This window comes from Vanellus vanellus, assembly GCF_965231255.1.
Source record: "Vanellus vanellus genome assembly, chromosome: 1".
NCBI lineage: Eukaryota > Metazoa > Chordata > Aves > Charadriiformes > Charadriidae > Vanellus > Vanellus vanellus.
In genome coordinates, this window is record NC_138905.1 from 39,839,784 (window position 1) to 39,860,508 (window position 20,725).

The window sequence follows — 20,725 nt, forward strand, 5'->3', positions numbered from 1 at the left end:
CATCCGTTTTCCTCTGTCCTTTTACCTTTCCCGGCCTGGCAATCTGCAGATCGCAGCTTTGTGTCACACTAACAGAGATGCAGCCTAAGGCCTCAGAAAGGATACATCAGCACAAGGGAAGGCCCCAGGGGCTTATTTTGAATTTTTTTTTTTTTTTTTTTTTTTGGCTAGGAGCAGTTGATAGACAGCACGGGAGGTTAACGCATCTGATAGCCAAGAAGCAGCAAATGGGTTGGAGATGAGACCTGACCACCCGTGCCTCTGATCAGCATCAGGGAGCTTTGGACCATTTCAGGTATATGCTGGATGCTGACCAGGCAGCAGAAAGAATTATGGTGAGGAACAAAAATCTGAAATTGAAGTCTTTAATGGTCCACCCGTGCACTTGAGTTGGGCAAGCTGCAGCACAGCGACCCATTTTTGCTCTGGCACATACGCCTATAGGTAGAGCAGATCCACATCAGAAAAGAATTTAGCTTGCAAGCATTGAATAATTAAATGTCTACAGTTAGAATCTGACTTCATATTAAAAAGGGTCTCATGCATGTTAGTTAATAACAATGTAAAGTGGGTATCCCCAGTTAAGGCAGCTGGACTACATCTGCTCTAGATATTTTCTGTAGCATTATAAAAAAAAATACCCAGGTGAGGCCTTGCCGTAGCGATGTCTCCTCTTCTTTTTACAACCTTGAAATAGTGGGGAAATCAGCTCTCATAACTATACAAGCTTATTACTCAGCCTTCAAGTAAAACTTTTTAATTATACTTGTCCAGAATTATCAAGCATAAGAAAAGAATTATGCATGTTGATGACCTAGCATGTGCTGTATTAATGAAAAACTAGTGACAAACAGGACAGAAGTGGTGCAGCACTGCATGTCACAAAATATCTCCCCTGTCATCCCTAAGCAAGCACAGACAGCATGTTTTGCCTACCCGCAGCCTTCCCTTACTTGAGATTATTCTGTCTGAGAAAAGAGATAAGGTTGTCCTTGAAGACTGATAAAAATTCGAGGCAGAAACTGGTTGTTTTTTTTATCCTTAGCAGTTAATGAATCAGTACGGGAAGTTATTATTTAAAGAATCCCAATTTAATCTCAAAGTCATTGGTCACGAGATGTTTATTGCTTGAGAAGTGGAAAAAAAAGTCACAGTTACCAGTCTGGTAAGTCTTGGACTGTAGAAAATTTATTGCTAATTTTAAAAGCACCTTAATTTCCACACAGCCTTAGAAAATGATACTGTGCTTAAGACAAGGCTCAGTAATGTGATGTATTTTGGGAAGAACTACACAGACACTCTATTTTTGTTTTGCTTCGGTTCAGTAAAATGCATTTTGTATAGGAACTAAATAGTTTTCATGCCACATCAGGACAAGATTGAACATTGATAATACCGCTGTTCAGTGTTACAGCCACTTGGCTCCATCCTCTCGCATTTTTGTGTAGACATAATTGTCTCCTAATGATGAAGCTAGCTAGCTTAGGATCTCAGGAACTGGGGCGCTGGGTAGAAATTAGCAGATATTCTTTGCCAGTGGCAGAATACTCAATTAAACCAGATTTCTGTTTGCTTTGAAACTCCGGTGCTAACAGGAGGCGAGCACGCCTTGCAAAATTATGGCAGCTCCTCACTCGACCTTGAGCTTTATGCTCTAGAGGGATAACAAGCTCGTCTTGAAAATCCATCATCACACAAACATCTAGGTTTAAACCACTGTTGGAATTTTTACAAGGTGCCATGGTTGCTGAGAATCTATATTTGGCCAACAGACAAGTCCAGGCAGTTATCCACTGCTTGTTTGGACAAGTCAGTTGTCATGGAAAATTAGCATTATGCTTACTCTGCTCTAGCGTATCTTTAAACACTATCTGCAGTGCTCATGTTCTCTAACAAATCTTTTCACTATTCAAATATAATTTTAAAATGTCACAATGGGCAAAGAAAAAACCTGAGAATTAGAAAAGGAAGTCAGACTGAAAACTAACCAGTTTTATTTGAAGTGTAGCAATTAATAAGTACCTATCAAAATAACATACTTCCAAATACCCTGCACTTAGAAGATACTAAAAATTATAGAATGGGAGATGACAGGAATATGGGACAATATGACGGCATCCAATTCTCTTTAGAAGTTGATGGCATCCAATTCTCTTTAGAAGTAATCTCCTAGTTTCCTATCCTAAATACCAGTGAAACAAACAACTTAAAAGGCAGAAATATGCATTGCAAATCAAACTAGTATCCAAAGGTGTCATTACCTGTTAGCCAGGCAACCAACACTCCTATTATTGTGTTCCTGAATTTATGTGGACTCTAAGCAAGAGTCTCTGCCTTTATTAACCTTGAAATAAATTGACGTAATGAAGTTTTCTGTCACTAATATATGCTGCAGCTGAATTGACGTAAGTACAAGGTTGCCATTTTGCAGTGTCTTACAGTGGTTTATCCCCAAACAATGTCTGATGGTTCAGAACTGGAGGTCGCAAAGTGGGGGTCCAGAGGGCTGCCACCGGTGGGGGCTGCACGGCCTTGCCCCGAGCAGGCAGGGCTGCGCCTTAAAACTGCTGGATGTCTCTGAGGGGAAGCCAGGGAGATGTTCAACATCTGCCTGCAAACGAAGATTTTTTTGATTTTTTGGTAAAAGTGAGGATTTGTAGGGAACATTCCTACTCTTTTAGGCTTGCTGCTAAGCAACAAGCCCACTCTTCCGTCTCCTCAATACTTCATGTCCTCAAGCCACAACATGTTTTTTTTTACCACAACCCAACGGTTTTCGTGGAGTGGCTGTAAACACAGTCGGGATAAGAGAGACGATGGACATTAGAGGAGGGATGCAGACGAGAAAAGAAAAAGTCACCGGCAAGGCACAGCCCTAACCCCCTGCTTCCCGCAGCCCCTCAGACGCAGCTCTCACGGCGCCTACTGTCGCCAGGCCTTCGCCCTGTTTGTCCCTCAGCCCGGGCACCCATTTTCCGTTCGCCTGACGGCGCGGGCCCGGGCTCTGCCTCTCCATCCCGTAAGGCGCCCGGGACGGGCAGTCAGGGCGGCCCCCACGGCTCTCGGCCTCCCCTGTGAGAGGCGTCGCCTCAGGCCCGCGCGCTGCGCTCCGCGGCCGTTACCCCCCTGCCTGCGCGCGGCGCGGCCGTTGCCCCGCGCCCCTTAGGGGGCGCTGGGGACACCAACGGGCCGCGCGGCGCGGTAGCCAAAATGGCGGCGTCGGGCTCGCACCGCGCTGCGGTGTGGTAGGCCCCCCCTGACTCCCCCGGTCCCCCGCGGGCCGGTCAGCGGAGCGGGCGCGGCTGGTGGTGCGTGGGGATCCAGGCTGGCTCGGGGTAGGGGCTAAGGGCGTCGCTCGGGGCTCAGCTTTTTCGCGCGTGGTGGCCTGGGTGCCGGGGGCGGCTGAGGCGGGGCGGGGAACTCGCTCGGGGCGCGGTGCGGAGCGGGAGGGCCGCATTTTCTTCCCGCGGGGGGAGCGGGGATTGTGCGGAGCGGGGGGGGGGGGGGGGGGGGGGAGAACGGAAGAGGGGATATTTCTCCACGCCGCCGTCAGCCCCCGCCCCCGTTACTGGCGGCAGTGGTGAGTCAGCGTAGGCCTGCCCCGCCTGCCCCCCCCCCCGTGGTGACTCGGCAGCGCCGCCGCTCCTGGTCATGCTCAGGCATGTCGGGCCGCGGCCGGCGGAGGAGCTAAGCCCTGACTTGCCTCCTCTTGGCAGCGCTATATAAGGCCCAGCCCGGCCCGGCCCGACTCGGCCCAGATACCCGTTGCCGGAGCCCGGCGTGTGGGTTGGACGAGGGTACCGAGGTGAGTGGGCACCGCCGGGGTGGCGGAACGCGGCCCTGGACCCGCCCCGGGGTCTTTCTGTTCGGGGGGGGGAGCGACCCGGGTTGTGTAGCTGGGTTCCACGTTTTGAGGTTGTTCTCCCCTTAATTGCAGGCAAATGTGCAATACCAAGATGTCTTCCCTTACGGATGCTTCTTCTGTCACCGCTCCGGAGCAAGAGGCGCTGGTCAGTAGCTAGGTTGGACGCCCGAGTTTTTCATGCTTTTTTGCAGAGTTTTTATCTGCTAATTCAGAAGGGCCGCTTTGGTCAGCAAGAGATGGTTAAAGCCAGGAAATCCGGTGAAGATGGCCTGTCTTTGATCCTGTAATTGTGAAGCAAATGCTCTCATTCGTGGTTGAGAGTTCAGGGTGATGGTTTAGGTCTAGACTCTGTTTCCTGGAGACCTTTGATGGTCAGGTTGCTTTCTTGTAATAAAAAGGATCTTGAGGTCCGATTTGATCATGGTAAGTCTTTCATGGTGGAAATTGTTAACAGTTTATAACTAAAGAGTTGTGGAAGATCTCCGTTGTGCAAAACATATGCTGGTTGTGAAATAATTTATTATTCTGAAGGATTTTTGAAATTGGCATTTTCACTTTCTGTTTTATTGGGATTCATAAGCAAGTTGTAATAAGAGTCTTCGTTTGTGTTTATGGCTTTGCATATCCAGGCTTTCCATGATACAGTGACAGTTCTGCTGTCCTGGTTTTTCTACATAAGTTTTCCTGAGGTTGGAAGCCTATGCGTTACACCTGAGATGCGAGTTAAAAATGGCATGTGTACAATGACGGTTGAGCTAGATGACTCTTTGTAGAAGGGTAAAGTTTAAAAGTGTATACTGATAGCAGAACTTCAAAAAAGTGAAGTAACAGAACAGCAGATTGTTCAAAGTTGATTTTTTTCGTTTGTTTCTTCTTTTGTTAAGTCATCATAATGTGATGCTACCGTCTTCTGTCAGATCTGCGTGGGAGAAGAACTTTATACTTGCAGGAGTCGGGGAGAGAGGGCTGGGGAGTAAAAGGGTCTGAACCCATGGGTCTAGTTGTGGATGCAGAGATCCGAAACTGTGTTTTGCCTTCCTATGCTCAGCTGTCTGTAGTAGTTTAACTGTTTGCTTCCTTTATGAAACTGTAATATATGCTGCGTGTTCTAAATAATTCAGCACTTAGGAAGGGGTGAATAGACATCTAATGTTGTCCAAAAGCTTGTTTATTGTTTTCAATGTGTATGATTCGTGGAACTAATCTCTAGTTAATGCACTAAAACTTAAAGTTGGTTTTAGCAGATAGTTGAAGTGGACTGTAGGCAAGTTCTCTCCCTTCCCTTAAGCGTTTATTCCTTGTCATAATATTTTATTAATGCTTTCCTATAAAATGTTCCTTTTCTGTAATATTTTTTTCCTTTTTTAGGGAGTGTATTAGGATAGCAAAATATTACCCTTTCTTAGTATGGTTACGCTATTGTTAAAGTAGCAATACTAGAATATACTGCACTGAGAACTCCGGTGACTCCACAGGCATTTTCTTTGCAGTTGTGGCACCCCCTGCAGCTTGTTCTCATATTCTGCACTGGTACTGGCACAGCTGTTTGTGGAACAGGGCAGTGAATAGGATCAAAAAAAAAAAAAGGGGGGGGGGGAGTGTTTTATTTTTTTTTTTCTTTAAACTTTTCCCTCCTCTACCTCCAAAGTTGTCATAGACTGGCTGCAGATATAACTCTGCTGGCGCAGTGGGGAGGTCATTTCGATAGTAGGAGTCATTGAAACGTGTGCTTATCCCATGTAAGAAAAGTCTTCAGAGATACAGCAGCCCACCTGGCAAATGTAAAACCATAGCCCCAGAAACTCTCACAGGAGGAAACTAGAAAGAGACTGACCAGTGTTCTACTTTGTGGCTTGCACTCTGGACCTGACCTATAATCACAAAGGTCCATTTGCCTTCCTCCCTCCCCTTTGGGAATCACTGTAATGACTCGCGAAGTGAAGCTGGATTCCCCAGGACCCAACCCTGTACTTGAAACTACCAAATGAATCCTGTAGCTCAAACTGAGGAATCTGTATGTATCAATGAAAGACTGGAGTTTCAGCTAAGGTGTACAGTGTATGAGAAGTTTAGTACGATTGGGTTGGCGTTATACTCTTTTAAGTTTGCAAAGTAAAAAACTTGGATGTGAGTAGGTTTTAATGTAGTTGTGTGTTTGTATATCAGATTAATAAAGAAGGAGGAAGCTAACCTGTATAAATAGTGTTTTGTTTGGTGAATAATTAGTGCATACTGTTTTTCTTCTTCCCCGCATAGGTTAAACCAAAGCCGCTATTGTTGAAGTTGTTAAAGTTAGCTGGTGCAGAAAAGGACACTTTTACTATGAAGGAGGTGAGAACTTTTAATCACTAAAGGTAGATTACAGTGAATACAGATAGATTGTTCTTTTGTCTTGGGTGATTTGGGGCAGTGTAGTTCACAGCTTATCTGGAAGATACTGAGACAAGGTATTGTTTTTATTCTGCTGACTTGCTGGGTGGAGTTCAGCAAGTTTCTCAAAATCTGAACAGAAGTATCTGGGGGTCAGTAGAATAGCAGGGTACTTGGGGAAGGATAGAAAAAAATCTCAGCTTAAAGGGAGTTTTAGGCAATCAATGTCAGAAGAGCAAATCTCAGTGAATTTAATGTGTTTTCTCTTAAGCAACAGAACCTGGGTATTTAATGTCCCTGTCATTTATTTTACAGGTAATATTCTATCTTGGACAATATATTATGTCTAAACAATTATATGATGAAAAACAGCAACATATTGTACACTGTGCAAATGATCTCCTGGGGGATTTATTTGGAGTAACAAGCTTTTCAGTAAAAGAACACAGGTAAAATGGGATTCTTTTCCGAGAGTCTGGTTGTGAAATAATGGAGGACGTAATGAGTATGGCCTTTTCCAACTCTTTGCATGTTCAAAGATGGTAAGCTCTCTTTTATAATTACATGTAGCTAACTTGCAACATCTCTTTCTTTATCCCCATCTAAGGAGACTGTATTCAATGATTTCCAGAAATCTGATAGCAATCAATCAACAAGGTAAGCTAGTTTGGGAGGACCTTTTGTTTTGGGAAAGAGTAGTAGGGAAAATACAACTTACACTAATGCATCTTGCATGTAGTGATCACATAGCATCAGTCTCTCCATAATTAGCTATTTGGATTTGCACGTGCAGAGTGATCACAAATAGTGAACCAAAACAAATGCTGTTTCTTCTGGAAGAGGAAAAAAAAAATCCAAATCGGAACATCATTTGAGTAATTTTGTCAGACTAGAACCAGAACAAGCACAATCAGACCTGAACTGAGAGAGGACTAAATTGAAAAACTAGTCATTTCCTTGTCTGTCTTTCAGATTAGGCCTTCAACAAGATAAAAAGTTTTAATATCAAAAATCAGCTTCTTGAACTTGCCAGTAATGAAGTCAGGGCAAATGCTTTTTATTTTTTCTGTTAGTGTTCTGTCTTAATTTTCAAAACTGAACACAGAGTACATATAGAACTGGTCACCCTCAGCTGCACTGTGTCCTCTTTTAAAAGGTCTGTATGCTTAAAAAAGTACCCTTATGGTAACTTTGTGGATAGCCACTCCATAAATGGAGAACTGTTACATATAATAATCTTTGACAGTATGAAAATGCTTAATATAGCTGTAATTTTTGACTAATACAGGGAGTGAACCAGAAGTTAAACAATGGAAGCCATTTTGTAAATTGGCTTCTAAATCCATATTAAGACACCCTTTGTTTCTGATTCTTCCTAAAGGCAAGTGTTCAGCTGCTGAAGATAGGGAAATGTTTTCTTTATTATCCCTTATTCTTATGCTTACAAACTTAAATTAGCTCTCAAATTCTTTTCTTGAAAGATAATTTATTAATTCAAGGTCTGTCTGGTCCTAAGCATATATAATTAGTTAATTTTTTTTCTTCAGTTAATGTTTTTTTAATTCAGTGTTCCCATAAGATGATAGCTAGCAAAATATACTTTGTAGAGGAAGACGTGTAAAGTATTTCCTGCCTATACTCTTTCATATCTGCAGAATTCCAGCTAATGCTGGAATGCTTCATTTGAAGGCATTTATAATAAAACTGACCTATTTTGTGGTCGAGATTTCTTCTTCCTCCCTGCTTTCCCACTTCAGTAATGTTACAGGGAAAGTGCTGCACACACCTGAAAAGCAAAGGAACAGAATTTGTTCCATTGTTGCAAAATGCCTGGATTTTAAGTTCTGTATAGAATTTACTTTGTAAATGCTGTGTGTCATTAAGTTCTGCTTATTAATTAGTTAACTTCTCTCCCTTGTTTACGGTAATGTTTTTGAGCCTGAAATTGACTTTTTTTGCTGTGCTGTATTACCATTTTTTGTTTGGGTTTTGTTTCAGACTCTGCCACACCTGAGGATGATGCCAGATTTCAGCTGGAAGAAGAAAATGTTCTAAAGGTGATATTTATTTATTTGTTTTATGAATGTTCTGAAATGTAAATTCTATTTAGTTTTGCATGATAGTGGCTTAGATGCAGTTAGTTGATTCTAGCGTTTTACCTCATGTTCATGCTCAGGCTTACTCGGTATTTCTGTTAACCAGGAATCTATGCAAGAGTTAGAAGAGAAGCAGACTTCATCAAACATGACTTCCCGACCAACTACATCTTCTAGGAGGAGAACACACAGTGAATCTGGTATGTGTAGATTTGTGTTGCAGAGCTTTCAGTAGCATAGCCACTTAGGAAAAAAAGTACGTTCTGTTGCCTTACTGACTTTGAAAGATGCTGACAAATACTATTCATGTTTCTCTGCTTATCTAAAACAAAATGTTCAGTCTGGAAGAATACACAATTCCTTGCATTGCTTCAGTGTCGTGTTACAGTTTAGATCTTTAGAACTGTTAGTAAGATGATGGAATAACTTGTTCCACAGCGCTGTTAAACTTGTTCACATCAGCAGAACGTAATCAGTTGTGTTGTCTTCATGATGGGAGCACTCTTGTTTGTAATGGACTGTAGTAGTGAAATTCATTTCAGTTCCCTCTGTGGACAGCCACAACATTTTACATTTTGTTTGCTCTCTAAAAGCAGTTTTCATTGGATTTCAATTGGTGGCAAATGTTCAAGATCAGGTAGTAACATGAGATGATTTTGGACGTTTAGGTACCTGACCATTCATTAAGCACTTCTTAAAATGTTCGGTGACTTAAGCATCATGTTTGTCTCCTCTTCCAATTTACTGTGGTTATTGAATAATCACTGGCAAATAAATTTTTGAGACATGCAGTGTTTCTTCTGATAATTAGCAAATAACAAGCTGGTCAGCATGAACCTGAATAACTCTACATTTCTCAATGGAAGTGTTCTCTACAGTTCTACTTAAATTCTGTTCTGTGGAATTTCTTACATGAGTTTGTTCCATCACTTACTGCTGTTACCTCGTGACTTGACAGTTGTAATCACCTAGGCAGTGATGATAACCTTCTGTCACTGCACAGAACTTTCTATTCTTCAGTTGCTCAGGAACATTTTTCAGTTCCTCAGCTTTTGTGTAGTATTTTTTTTGTGTTCATCATAGGCCACTGTTATGTTAGTCAGTCCAAAAACTGTGCTACGTTGCTGAGCGGTTTGCACTAAATTAAAAGAACGTTTTAATGTTGTAACAAAAACTGGTGAAAGGATGGAAAGTCTCAGTTAAACATCATAACCTGTAATATTTAGGCATGACCCAGAGCACGTAAGGTCCTGTGTTGTGCTTACTTATTGTAGGTTTGATGATTAACTCTGTCTTTGCATCCATTTATTAGTTTGTTGCAACCTTAAAAATTCTTTTAATATAGTGTTTTTATATACACTTTTTTTCTAATTTATAGGAAATCTTCCTTTTAAACCACTATTCTTGTTAAATTGGGATGGTAGCGGCTCCTTTGGAGCCGCTGATATAGTGTATAGAAACCTTGTGGTGATACAGTATCAGTACAGCATGGAGCCATGACAACTAAATGAGGACAACGATGGACAGGAGCAACCCTTGGGCCTGGGGGCACCAAATTTGGTGGGGCTCTCAGGGCGGAAAAAGAAAAGAGAGGGGCTGAGCCAAGAAGCACCAAGGGAAAGTAAGAGAAGTCTCAAAGTATGTACAAGTGTTTTGTTCTCTTTCCTTTTACAATGAAAGATTCGAGACTTGAAGACCCGTGGATTGTCAGGATGTGTTTTGCAAAGCAAGGGAGAAGCTGGGCAGTAGAGGGTGGGTGCAAAAGGCACCTGTAGGGGGTCAGCAGGCTCTTACTGAGGTCTGTTGAACCAAGTTGTCAGGCTTCTTGGGGGAGTTTTCAGTCCACTGCACTTAAAAGGTGTTGCAAAGTCAGTATTTTAAAGATTTTTTTTTTTTTTTTCTTACCAAACACTCTGAAAAGTCAGTGGAGCTGAATTTTGACTTACCTACCCCTAAAATGCTGTCCCCCTACTCCTTATGCCGCTGTAGGTGGTGGTTTCAAAACGTCATGTATTTAAAAAGCATTGCCTTTTTGCCTTCAAACCAAGCATATTTAATAAGCACAGCTTAAAGCAATGCTTTCAGAGTTCAATTTTTACATAGTGTACCTTGAAGATTTTCTTGCTAGTGTGTGGTGAAAGTCATAATGGTTTGTTACAAAAATCCAGTTGGGTAAATACAATTACATATAGTGCAACTATTAACTGATAAATTCGTTGAGGTATCTGAAGCTTGAACCTGAACTTGTCTTGCCTAGCATGAGGTCCTTTGTATGTGTGTGACACAGGAGCTATTTCTTCTGTCTCCCTGCAAATTCTATGATCGACTAAGAAGCCCTCTGAAAGTGCCTTTCTGTCTACTGACTGTGGAGGGAGCTAAGACAATTAAAATCTGAACTGTATTCCTTGAAATTATGAGGTGTTTAACGTGTCATGTGTGAAGTCGAGTAAAAATGCTTCCAAATTTGCACTTATTTTATTTCCTGCATGTGGAGACTGCCATTTACAAGCTGTTTACAAGCTATACTGATGGGACAAGGGGGGAAAGCCAGCCCCTGAAATACTGGTTTCAGGGGTGTTTCACACTTTAACGTTTCTCAGTGTTACTGTGTCTTTTATAAAAAAAGGTTTTGGTGCCTTTACTTTTTTTCCCCATAAAATAATACTGAATGACATTTTTCTTAAATACCTATATAAGTAAATTATATTTTTAGCTTCTGTTAAGAATATTCAAAACTGCACATTGCTTAGATGTTTTTGGAGTAATAAAAATTCTTGAATGTGCCCAGAAGAAAATTCTTCAGATGATCTGCACAGTGACAGAAGAAAACGACACAAGTCAGACAGCATTTCGTTGACGTTTGATGAAAGTCTCTCATGGTGTGTAGTCAGTGGTCTGTGCCGTGAAAGAAGTAATAGCAGCGATTCAACAGATTCTCTTTCCATTCCTGTAAGTAAAAATATATATTTTTGTGGTACAGAGTTTGCAGATACCACAAGTGCAAATACACATCTTAAAACATTATGTTCTTAAATTTATTAAAAGCAGCAGTGCCTTCAGTGGTGTCTGAGGAAAGACAAGGGCTGAAAAAATAAATAAAAAAGTTGGTGTGTGGGTCAAGTGGAGTCTTTCATAGATCTGACAAAGCTGAAGTGAAATTTTTTAAAATACTAACTCTGGATATTCTTTAAAAAACAGATACTTACTGCTTGGCACAGTATTGAAAAAATGCCAGATATATCTTGTGTTTTAAAATAAGTATTTCTTAGAGTGCTAGGAGAAGAAAAGCAGTCACAGATGTTCCATAATGCAGAATAGTTGGTGCTTCTGGGCATCTTGGTGGTTCCAGTACAGCTTCAGTGACTGTACATAGTAGTGCCCTGATGGTAACACTGTATGCGTTTTCCAAACCTTTACTGTTTTCTACTGTTGTTTTCAGGAAACAGTGAGGCAAATTATCTGTGGTTAGGTATTCCTAGTCATATACTGTATTTTGAATTGACAGAACTAATACTGTAACTCTTGCTATTTAATAACTGTTTAGTCACTGTCTCAAATTATGGTTAAAAAAAGTTGATGAGAATAGAAAATTTAATGACACACAGCCAAAAGACAGCACCTTCTTGCATCTGTTCTTTCACTTTTTAGAGTGAAATAGTAGCAGCATTCTTCAAGCTGGCTGTAGGTTGACTGCAGCCTCTATTACAGAGCTGTCAAAAGGCTTTCAGATCTATTTTTACCCACCTATAACTCATTTGTCTCATAAAATAGGTTCTAACAGCAACTGGTCTCATTTCTTCCATAGCTAATTAAGTAGTTCAGTTTTATCTTACGAGCTATCTTAACAGTAATGGATATGAACTAGTGAGGTTCAGTGGTAGACTAGTGAGTTTCAATGTGTACTTTCTCTTTTTTCAGGATCTTGATGCCAGTTCATTAAGTGAAAACTCTGATTGGTTTGACCACAGTTCTGTTTCAGACCAGTTCAGTGTAGAGTTTGAAGTTGAGTCTATTTATTCAGAAGATTATAGCCATAATGAAGAAGGACAGGAGCTCACAGATGAAGATGATGAGGTACGTATTTGTTTTGTTGTTGGCTTTTTTTTTCCCTTGGGGGGTGAGAGGGGGAAGGAAACTTACAGGAATACTTCGTGTTGAGATTCCAACAAGAAGTAACTCTTCAGGTTTATTTCAGGACTGCATGTGCTATATGACAAACTGCACCCAGTTGTTTGTTAAGTTAAATTACATGCCTGTGCCACCGAGTCACCGTCATACACCCACCATACAGTAACTGGAACAGTGCTGAGGCTTTCCTTAGGTTCTAAAACAGACTCTCGACAGTCTGGAAAAGTCTGTCGGTTTAATTTCACTCACTAGCTGTTGGAGTCAATAGCAGCATGTGTACTTGACTCTACTCCTACATTTTTAGTTATAGGAGTATGTGTTGAGCTTTGACAACACTTTTGATACCGAATGAAAACTTGCTGTAACTCTTTGCAGAGGGTTATTTCTGAATCATTTGCCTTCATGAATATAAATGTTTCGTAGAGATGCTGAAACTTAATTTTAGAAATTTTCTTTAGGAGGCAAGAGGACAGTAAAATTGTGATTACCATCATTTTCAAGACATCTAGATATATGGAATGTTAGTAATGAAGTGGGAAATTATTTTTTTCTGAGTTAGTTTTCTGTTATTTCAAAGAGGTGAATCAGCTCATGGCAAGATTGGGTAAGTACCAGAGGCAGAATTCGCCAGGGACATGCATGACTGTGACAGTTGAGAGGCTTAATGGGACTGACTGTACATCAGTAGATGTACACCAGGTTATAGTGCTGCAGAGCTGCACCCAGAGATAGCATGGTGATTTGGAGGAAGAAAGGATTGAGGTGTGCCCCCGCTCCCAACATCAGTGTAGAGAATTGCAGAATGGTTGAGGTTGGAAGGGGCCTCTGGAGGTCTTTGTAGCCACCCTGTGGCTCAAGCAGAGCTTATTGCCCAGGACTGTGTCCAGACAACCTTTGAATCTCTTAAAAGATGGAGGCTCCACAGCTGCTCAGGGGCAACCTGTGCCAGTGCTTGGTCACCCTCACAGTAAAAAAAACTGTCTCCTGACATTCAGACAGAACCTCCTGTGTTCTAATTTGCGCCAGTTGCCTTTTGTCCTGTCACTGGACACCAATGAAAAGAGCATGGCTCCATCCTTTTTAAACCCCCCTTCAGGTGTTTGTGCACATTAATAAGAAACCCCCCGAGCCTTCTCTTTTCCAGGCTGAACAGTCTCAGCTATCTCGGCCTTTCCTCACGTGAGACCTCCTCCAGTCTCTTAATAATCTTGGTGGCCCTTTGCTGTACTCTTGCCAGTAGCTCTGTATCTCTCATGAGCAGGACACAGCGCTCCAGGTGTGGCCTCACCAGTGTTGGGTGGAAGGGAATGATCACCTCCTTCCCTTCTAAAGTGGTACCTTCTACCTGTCTAGTCAACATTTTTCTTCAAGCTGTGTTACAAGTGGGAACAGAATTCTTTTCCCCCAAAGCTGTCATCAGATTTTGTGGAGTTACTTGCTAATGTAAATGAACATATATGCGCTACTTATTACATTTCATTAAAAGTCTATCTGAAAATCAGTCAGATTAAAAATTATCAGATTTTTAATTAAAGGCCACAACCCAGTTACGTCAATAATTTTTTTTTTTTTTTTTTTAAATTTAAACCAGGTATATCAGCTGACTATTTACCAGGATGAAGATAGTGATGCTGATTCATTTGATGAAGATCCAGAGATTTCTCTAGCTGTGAGTAACAACTTGACTGGCAAAGCATTATAAGTTGGGTGAACTGGCAGAGTAGATCAAGGAATACAGATGAATTTTATTGCTACCAGTAATATTTTTAAGAATTAAATTGTTTTTCCTTGTATGCTTGAAGATTCCAAGACAATATCTTAATTATTGAACATGTGATTATTAAGACACCTTTCTATATATTTTTTTTAATTAGTAAGCTTCGTAATCCGTTAAAGAAAACCCCAGACTAACTTACAGGTTCAGTGATTCAATGACAGGAAATTATTTGCAGCCCAAATCTGGCTTCTTGCACAAAATGCAAAATAAAAGCAATCCTAGTGATGTATATTTAAAAAACTTTTCCTGTAAATCATAATGTCTAGTTTTATTGTCCAACCTGAATGAAGGAATCTGTAGCGCACAGACAAGAAGGCAAACCTGTTTTCAGAACAGTACTGTAAAATTAAATGATTTGAGTCTTTTTCTGAATTCTGTGACACCATTCTTGAAGTGTGGGAATAAATTCAGGGGGTTGAGGCGATGTATGTAGGCATGTGGAAAAAGCACACACTAGAATTAAAACGCAGTGTATCTTTTTTATGTATATTTGCATTTCACAGATGAAGCTTGAATAAAGCTGTTGTCAAAAATTGTCTGAAACGTTCCAGTCCCTTGATGGTCTGTAGGACTGAGGGACTTCACTATGTGTGTAGAACACAGGGCTCGCCACCATCTAAAAACATAGCACTGCTTATATATGGAAAAATATGTCTGTGTGTTATTTTTAGGAATTAAAATTGGTCTTTTAAGCATTTGATGTCACCGATGTTATTCAGGACTCAAAGTGCTTTGAATCTTCTAAGTAAGTTTTGTTTTGTTTGGGGGTTTTATTCCCCCTGTGTCATGCATTATTTCTAAGAAGGGTCTTTCTCCTTAAAAAATGAAGTATATTATTAATGAGATAGTTGCTTATTTTCGGCGTAGCGTATGGAGGAACCTCCGAGACAGTGATGCAGCCGCCCTGCCCCTCCCCTGTCCCCCTCAGTACCCGATGGTGTCTACTCTGTAATACTGCGGTATCCGAGTGCCCTCACCCGGCCGTTTTGCGCATCAACAGCTTAGCATCCCACAGGTTAAACGTCCTTCAGTCTCGAATAGTTTCCATTTCAGAAGTCTATTGTTGAAAATAATGGGAATGGTGCCTTTTTTTATCAGAAAGAGTTTTTTCACGAGGTTTTCTGAAGACTTTTGTGGTCTGGTTTCTTCAGTTTTGCCTGAGAAATAATCATTATTGTTCTACCTCTATTTTTATTTTCTAAATCTACTGCAAGAAGAAAGTCAGTCTTTTAAAAATCAAACTGCTTTAATCTAGAACCATAAATTGGGATGAAACACTGAATGGAATTTTTAAATTGTAAACAAGTTGATAGCTCAAGATAACTATTATTTTGGCAGTAATAAATTGTTTATAATGTGAATACGTCAATGGTAAGCATTCCAAGTATCTTAAGCTGTTCCAACCTTTACTTCACTAAAGGATTATTGGAAGTGTCCTGAATGTAGTGAAATGAATCCTCCACTACCACGACATTGCCACAGATGCTGGGCCCTTCGTGAGGACTGGCTTCCAGATGAAAAGAGTGATAAATTGGAAAAGAGCAAATCAGAAACTTCCTTCCCCCTAGAGTCTGAAGAAGGTTTTGATGTTCCTGACTGCAAGAAAGTGAAAACCACTGAAGATAAAGAACCGGCTGTGGAGGAGAATGAGGATAAAGCAGTACAAATTTCCGAGTCCCAGGAAAGTGAAGATTATTCTCAGCCATCAACATCGAGCAGCATGTTTTGCAGCAGTCAGGAGGACTATAAGGAACCCGAGAAGAGAGAAATGCAAGACAAAGAGGAAAGCCTGGAATCCAGTCTGCCCGTTACCAGCATAGAGCCCTGTGTCATATGTCAGAGCAGACCTAAAAATGGCTGCATAGTACATGGCAAAACGGGACACCTCATGTCGTGTTTTACGTGTGCAAGGAAACTTAAGAAGAGGAACAAACCCTGTCCAGTGTGCAGACAGCCCATACAAATGATTGTACTAACTTATTTTAGTTAGATGGATGTTGACTGGCAAGCAGCAAAAGGAACTTCATAAACTGGTTAAGAGAGTAAGAAACTATTTTTGTATGCTTATTGGAAAATATTTTGAGTCTCTTTACATGTGGTATGAAAAGTAATTGCTGAAATCAATGCACTAGAGTTGTTAAGAGGTTAGCCTAAGTCAACTTGAAGATTTTAAATCCCTCTCAATAGAAATAACCAATTCCTGTAAACTACCTGCCTTTCCAAGTGTTTTATGTTCCATACAAGTTAGTGATGTTTGTTTTATCATATTAAATGCACACATTAAAAACCCAAATTCAGTGATTATGAGAGGAGAGACATGTTCGTTAGACATCCTCCTCTTAAGAAGATAGAAGATTCTCCAGATTCCAGTATCTGTTGCTTGGTGAAGATACCAGGCTCAGTCAGAACCCTCTGAATAAGTCAATAAAATAAATAAGTAGAATCTTGTCTCCCTCATTACCAAAACTTAAATTCCTCCAAGTAACCAAATTTCAGGGGAGATATTACCAGGAAGTAGGGGAAGGTGCGATAAAAAATCTTTCAAGGTTTTGGAAATAGTAAGGGGTACTGCGTGTCTTTTAGTTTTATAGGGTGCATTGTAAACTTCAGGGCTGTGTGTGTCCTCAGAAGTCATTCATCCAAGTTCAGTCTTGCAGTTACCTTTTAAACATCCTGAGAAGCTAACTTTTAAAATGCTTTGCGGGTTTGGAGGTCTGTACTATACTGGTTATTATTTGAGCAATGTGAGAAGAGACTTGAACAGGCAAGATAAATGAAGGAGATACTTGTCCTGGTTTGAGGTAAAACAGGACCAATGTAATATCAAGTCAGGCAATATTAGGGTACAGTTGTATTCTTTTTCTGCACTTGTTTTTTACTTCGGCAGTATAGCACGCAGCTTGATCACTACATTCACTTGAATTAAGGATTTCCTATTAAGGAAAAAAAATCCACCTCCATCTGCAGAAACAAATAAGCTGTGTAGTTCTAGTTCACACAGACATTCTTCGAGTTCAGTAGTCTTTCCAACTTACACTGTTTGTATCACAAGAATTCTGAAAAACTGTTGCAAAGTGCTGGCCAACTCAAAACTGGTCTCATTGGACCTGTCCTTTACTGCTTTTAGCTCTTGTCTCCTCACTGTAGTTTGTCAAAAACTTTGTGAAACTTGTCAGTCCTTTTGTTAAGGAGTCTACTAACAGACTCAGTTCTGTGGTGCATTCAAGAGTAGGTAGCGTGGTATATTTTTGTAAGGCATCTTCAGGATACAGTGAGATTACCCAGATGGGCTGGTTTTCAGATGGCAAGTTTCTGAACCAGACAGTTGTATTTATTCTTTTGGAAAACTAGATTACAAGAGGAATTGTATGTTTTTAGCACCTTTTAATTTTATAGGTAGTTACTGATCATCTGCCCAATAGAGAGTGGCAAATAAGTGGTTTCAGCATCAGGGGAGTGCCAAGAATGGAGATGTAGCCTAAACGCAGGAATTGTGCTCTGTTACCCTCTGCAGGACAAGGTTGAACAGCTTTCTCAGCAGCACCAGTACGAAACTGTTGATGCCTGTGTGCTGGCACAAAGACTTCTACAGCTGTCATTACCTTCGTGTCGGAGCTGAAATAGTGTGGTATAAAGTGTATGTAAACCAGGGATGCAAATGCCTGGAATAGAAGGAATTACCTAGGAAAAGGGCGTAGAGCTGTTACAGGAGAGACTCTGTAAACCCTTGGCTGTTACTTGCCTGCAAAGAAATACCTTTCCAGGTAAAGACTGAATTACCGGATCAGTAAGGTTTTGTTCATACATTTGAGCTTGTTTTTGAAAAATGCTACTAAAAGATACCGGTATCTCTGAAGTTTTACCATAATTCAGTTTAACTAAACCAAGTATAAACCCTAGCTGTATGTGTTTCTTATATTCTTACTTGCAAATTTCTTGCCCCTTGCAATTTGTAAAGTGACAGGAGGTAGCTGGAAGTTCTGGAAGTTCTTTGGTCAGCAGAAACCTTTAATGGGTTTCATGGGGTTTGATATTCTTTCAGCCCGAGGTAGGGAAGTCCTTTGAGCAGATGTTTAAATTTTTCAAGTAGGGATGCTTCTAGTAGATGGCTACCTGCCTTAGTTCACGCTGCTTCCTATTTATTTTTCTTAAATTTTTATTTGATAAACTTAACCACAGTGAAGTTTGTAGAAGCTCTTCCATTGCACCTGCAGGTCAGAGCCAAATGGCAGTCATGCTGTGGTCTGGAATCTGCAGCTGAGAGAATTGTACATGTGTATATGCAGGAGCAGCATGGATAGATAACATGGGCACTGTACCTAAAAATCTTCATCCATTACATCGTCTCCTATGGCTTATGTCTTTCCAGCAGGATGCTTTCTCTGCAGTCACTGTGATAGCTGTGTAACCGCAGTCCTGGGAGAGCAGCTGTTCCTACCTGGTTTCTGCTGGCACAAATTGTACCATCCCGTTCTTGGCATTCTCTTCCAATCAGTCCCCTTAAGTGATCTCCATATTTAAAAAAAAAAAATAGTATTTCAGCTCTCAAAAAGGCATATATAGTCAGAGCAATGATCGTTGCTGTCCCAGTCACTCAGCTATGGGATTTTTCTTCAAAAACAATTCTGTCTCCCACTAATGCTTTCTGCTTTGGCAAAAGATGAAGTGAGAGCATGCAGCATAATGAATTTTTCCCTTTTATGATCTAAAATTATACTCCTATAGCACATCTCCTGTTGTGGAGAATAGGCCTGGAAATACCTTCCCCTCCATACAGTGCTGAGGAAATGGGTAATTTTGATTTCTGCATCCATGGCCAAACTACCGTATCATTGTTTTGAATTATATTTTCTGGCTTAATATTATTCTTAATAACTTCTAGTAAAACTTTAGGGGGGGTTGTTTGTTTTTTTTTTTTTCCCCCCCCAAAGCATGCCTTACAAATAAGAGAGTGATAAGTGTCAGTGTCTATTCCCGTTCCTACAGGAGGTGCTGGCAGGCAGCGTGTGCTGGGTTTTTTTGAGGTGTGTGGGGGATGCTGCAGCCCCAGCCCTCACCAGAGCATCTTTTCTGTCGAAGGGCTGAAATCCCCGGGTCCGTCCCTGTGCTGGATCCCTGTGGGTGGGCAGTGACCAGCCGGGTGGCATTGCCCTGACCTGACTGGCCTGTGAACGTGTTTCTAGCCTTGGGCAGCAGCACAAAAGTCAGCAGCATTTTAGCACAAAAGTTGACAATTGTTCTTACTTGATGGGTGAGGTGTTTGAGATTCTTATTTAATATCATACACATTTTAATCTTTAATTTATTGCAGTTTGTAAATATTCTTGTGCTTGCAGTTAGTGTTTTGAACTTTAATTTATTGAATTAGTCTATTGGTACGTGTGTAGATGCATAAATATGCATACTTAGTAAATCAGTCATAAGAAAAATATTTAATAAATTGTTGCAGAATAAAGAGAAATATTCAGATTATATTCAGATGAAGAGGGGCATAGGAAGATTCATGGCTTTGTTTTCTCCTTCCCTTAAACAACTTCTGCGTTGAACCTGAACAGCATTTATTAAATAGAGATGGAGGCTGGTGCAACATTAGCAGAGTGAAAATATTTTGATGGTGCTTGTTTTCCTTTGGAACCTCCTCTGGAATGCCTTTGCATCTCCGAGAAAGGCCAAGAAGCTAACTGACTTGTGCTGGTAACATCAGAGGGGATGGTCTGAAGGATGCCGTGAGGTGGTAAGAGGTTTCGGGGTTAATTGCAGTGGGTGGTAACTGCTTTTTGCCTTTGAACATGCAGCCAAGATGCTGACAAAATGCGACAGTACACAATTTTCAATAATTGTCTTAGTTTGTTCTTTCGTGCACTTTGGGTAGACACTAGTTATGTGCAAATGCTACAAGAATTCACATTTATTCTTTTTTATAAAGTACAATAAACCCACTTTTTCATTAAATATGACTTTTTCACTTTTTCACTATGTAGCTATTTATTATTATTGAAATTCAACTCTTGACCCAAGGAAGCAAAGTGCAAAGTGAAGCACTCGAGGCCAATGGGAAAACTGCTTCCTTTCAGTGTCTTGACATTTCTCAAAAAGGCCAGAAATGTTGAATATTAAAATATTTGAGAACCTTTAATACTGAGTCTTCACTTCAGACTTATTATTTTTGAAGTCTGTTGCTTTTGTCCTTTAAAAAACTTGCATGGCTGAAAAAGAAGTGGCTGGAATATCATACCCCCGGAATGTTTGAGCGTTACCCGCTAGCAGGCTGGAACATGGCTGTGCTGTGCCGTGCCACGCCACACAGGGGGCTCTGGCTGCTGCTTCAGGTAGCAGGTTGGTTTGGAAAGGGTGAAAGTGCTACAAAATTTTAATGGATGAAAAGTGTTATGTTTATTCTAACAGCGTGGTACCATTTTATCAGAGTTTTGTTTGCTGTAAATTTGTTTGAATGTTGCTGTGTCTGAAATGTCTGTCTGGGTATGAAGC

The 20,725-nt window shown here is 40.8% G+C and overlaps 1 protein-coding gene across 4 annotated transcripts; it reads left to right on the forward strand.

The window, feature by feature from the left end:
• The first annotated feature begins 3,205 nt into the window (after positions 1–3,205).
• Positions 3,206–17,368, forward strand: MDM2 (MDM2 proto-oncogene). Of its 4 annotated transcripts, XM_082498642.1 has the most exons (12): positions 3,316–3,335; positions 3,938–4,010; positions 4,750–4,846; positions 6,122–6,196; positions 6,551–6,684; positions 6,843–6,892; positions 8,234–8,292; positions 8,438–8,531; positions 11,120–11,280; positions 12,250–12,405; positions 14,051–14,128; positions 15,657–17,368. In XM_082498642.1, exons 2-12 carry the CDS (start codon positions 3,973–3,975, stop codon positions 16,224–16,226), a joined length of 1,512 nt encoding a protein of 503 aa, XP_082354768.1. In that variant the 5' UTR covers positions 3,316–3,335; positions 3,938–3,972; the 3' UTR covers positions 16,227–17,368. The 4 variants fall into 4 exon arrangements, with proteins under 4 accessions (XP_082354769.1, XP_082354770.1, XP_082354768.1 ...); XM_082498643.1 differs by lacking the exon at positions 4,750–4,846 and having other exon boundaries at positions 3,206–3,335; XM_082498644.1 differs by lacking the exons at positions 3,316–3,335; positions 4,750–4,846 and adding an exon at positions 3,208–3,308.
• Positions 17,369–20,725: the final 3,357 nt, after the last annotated feature.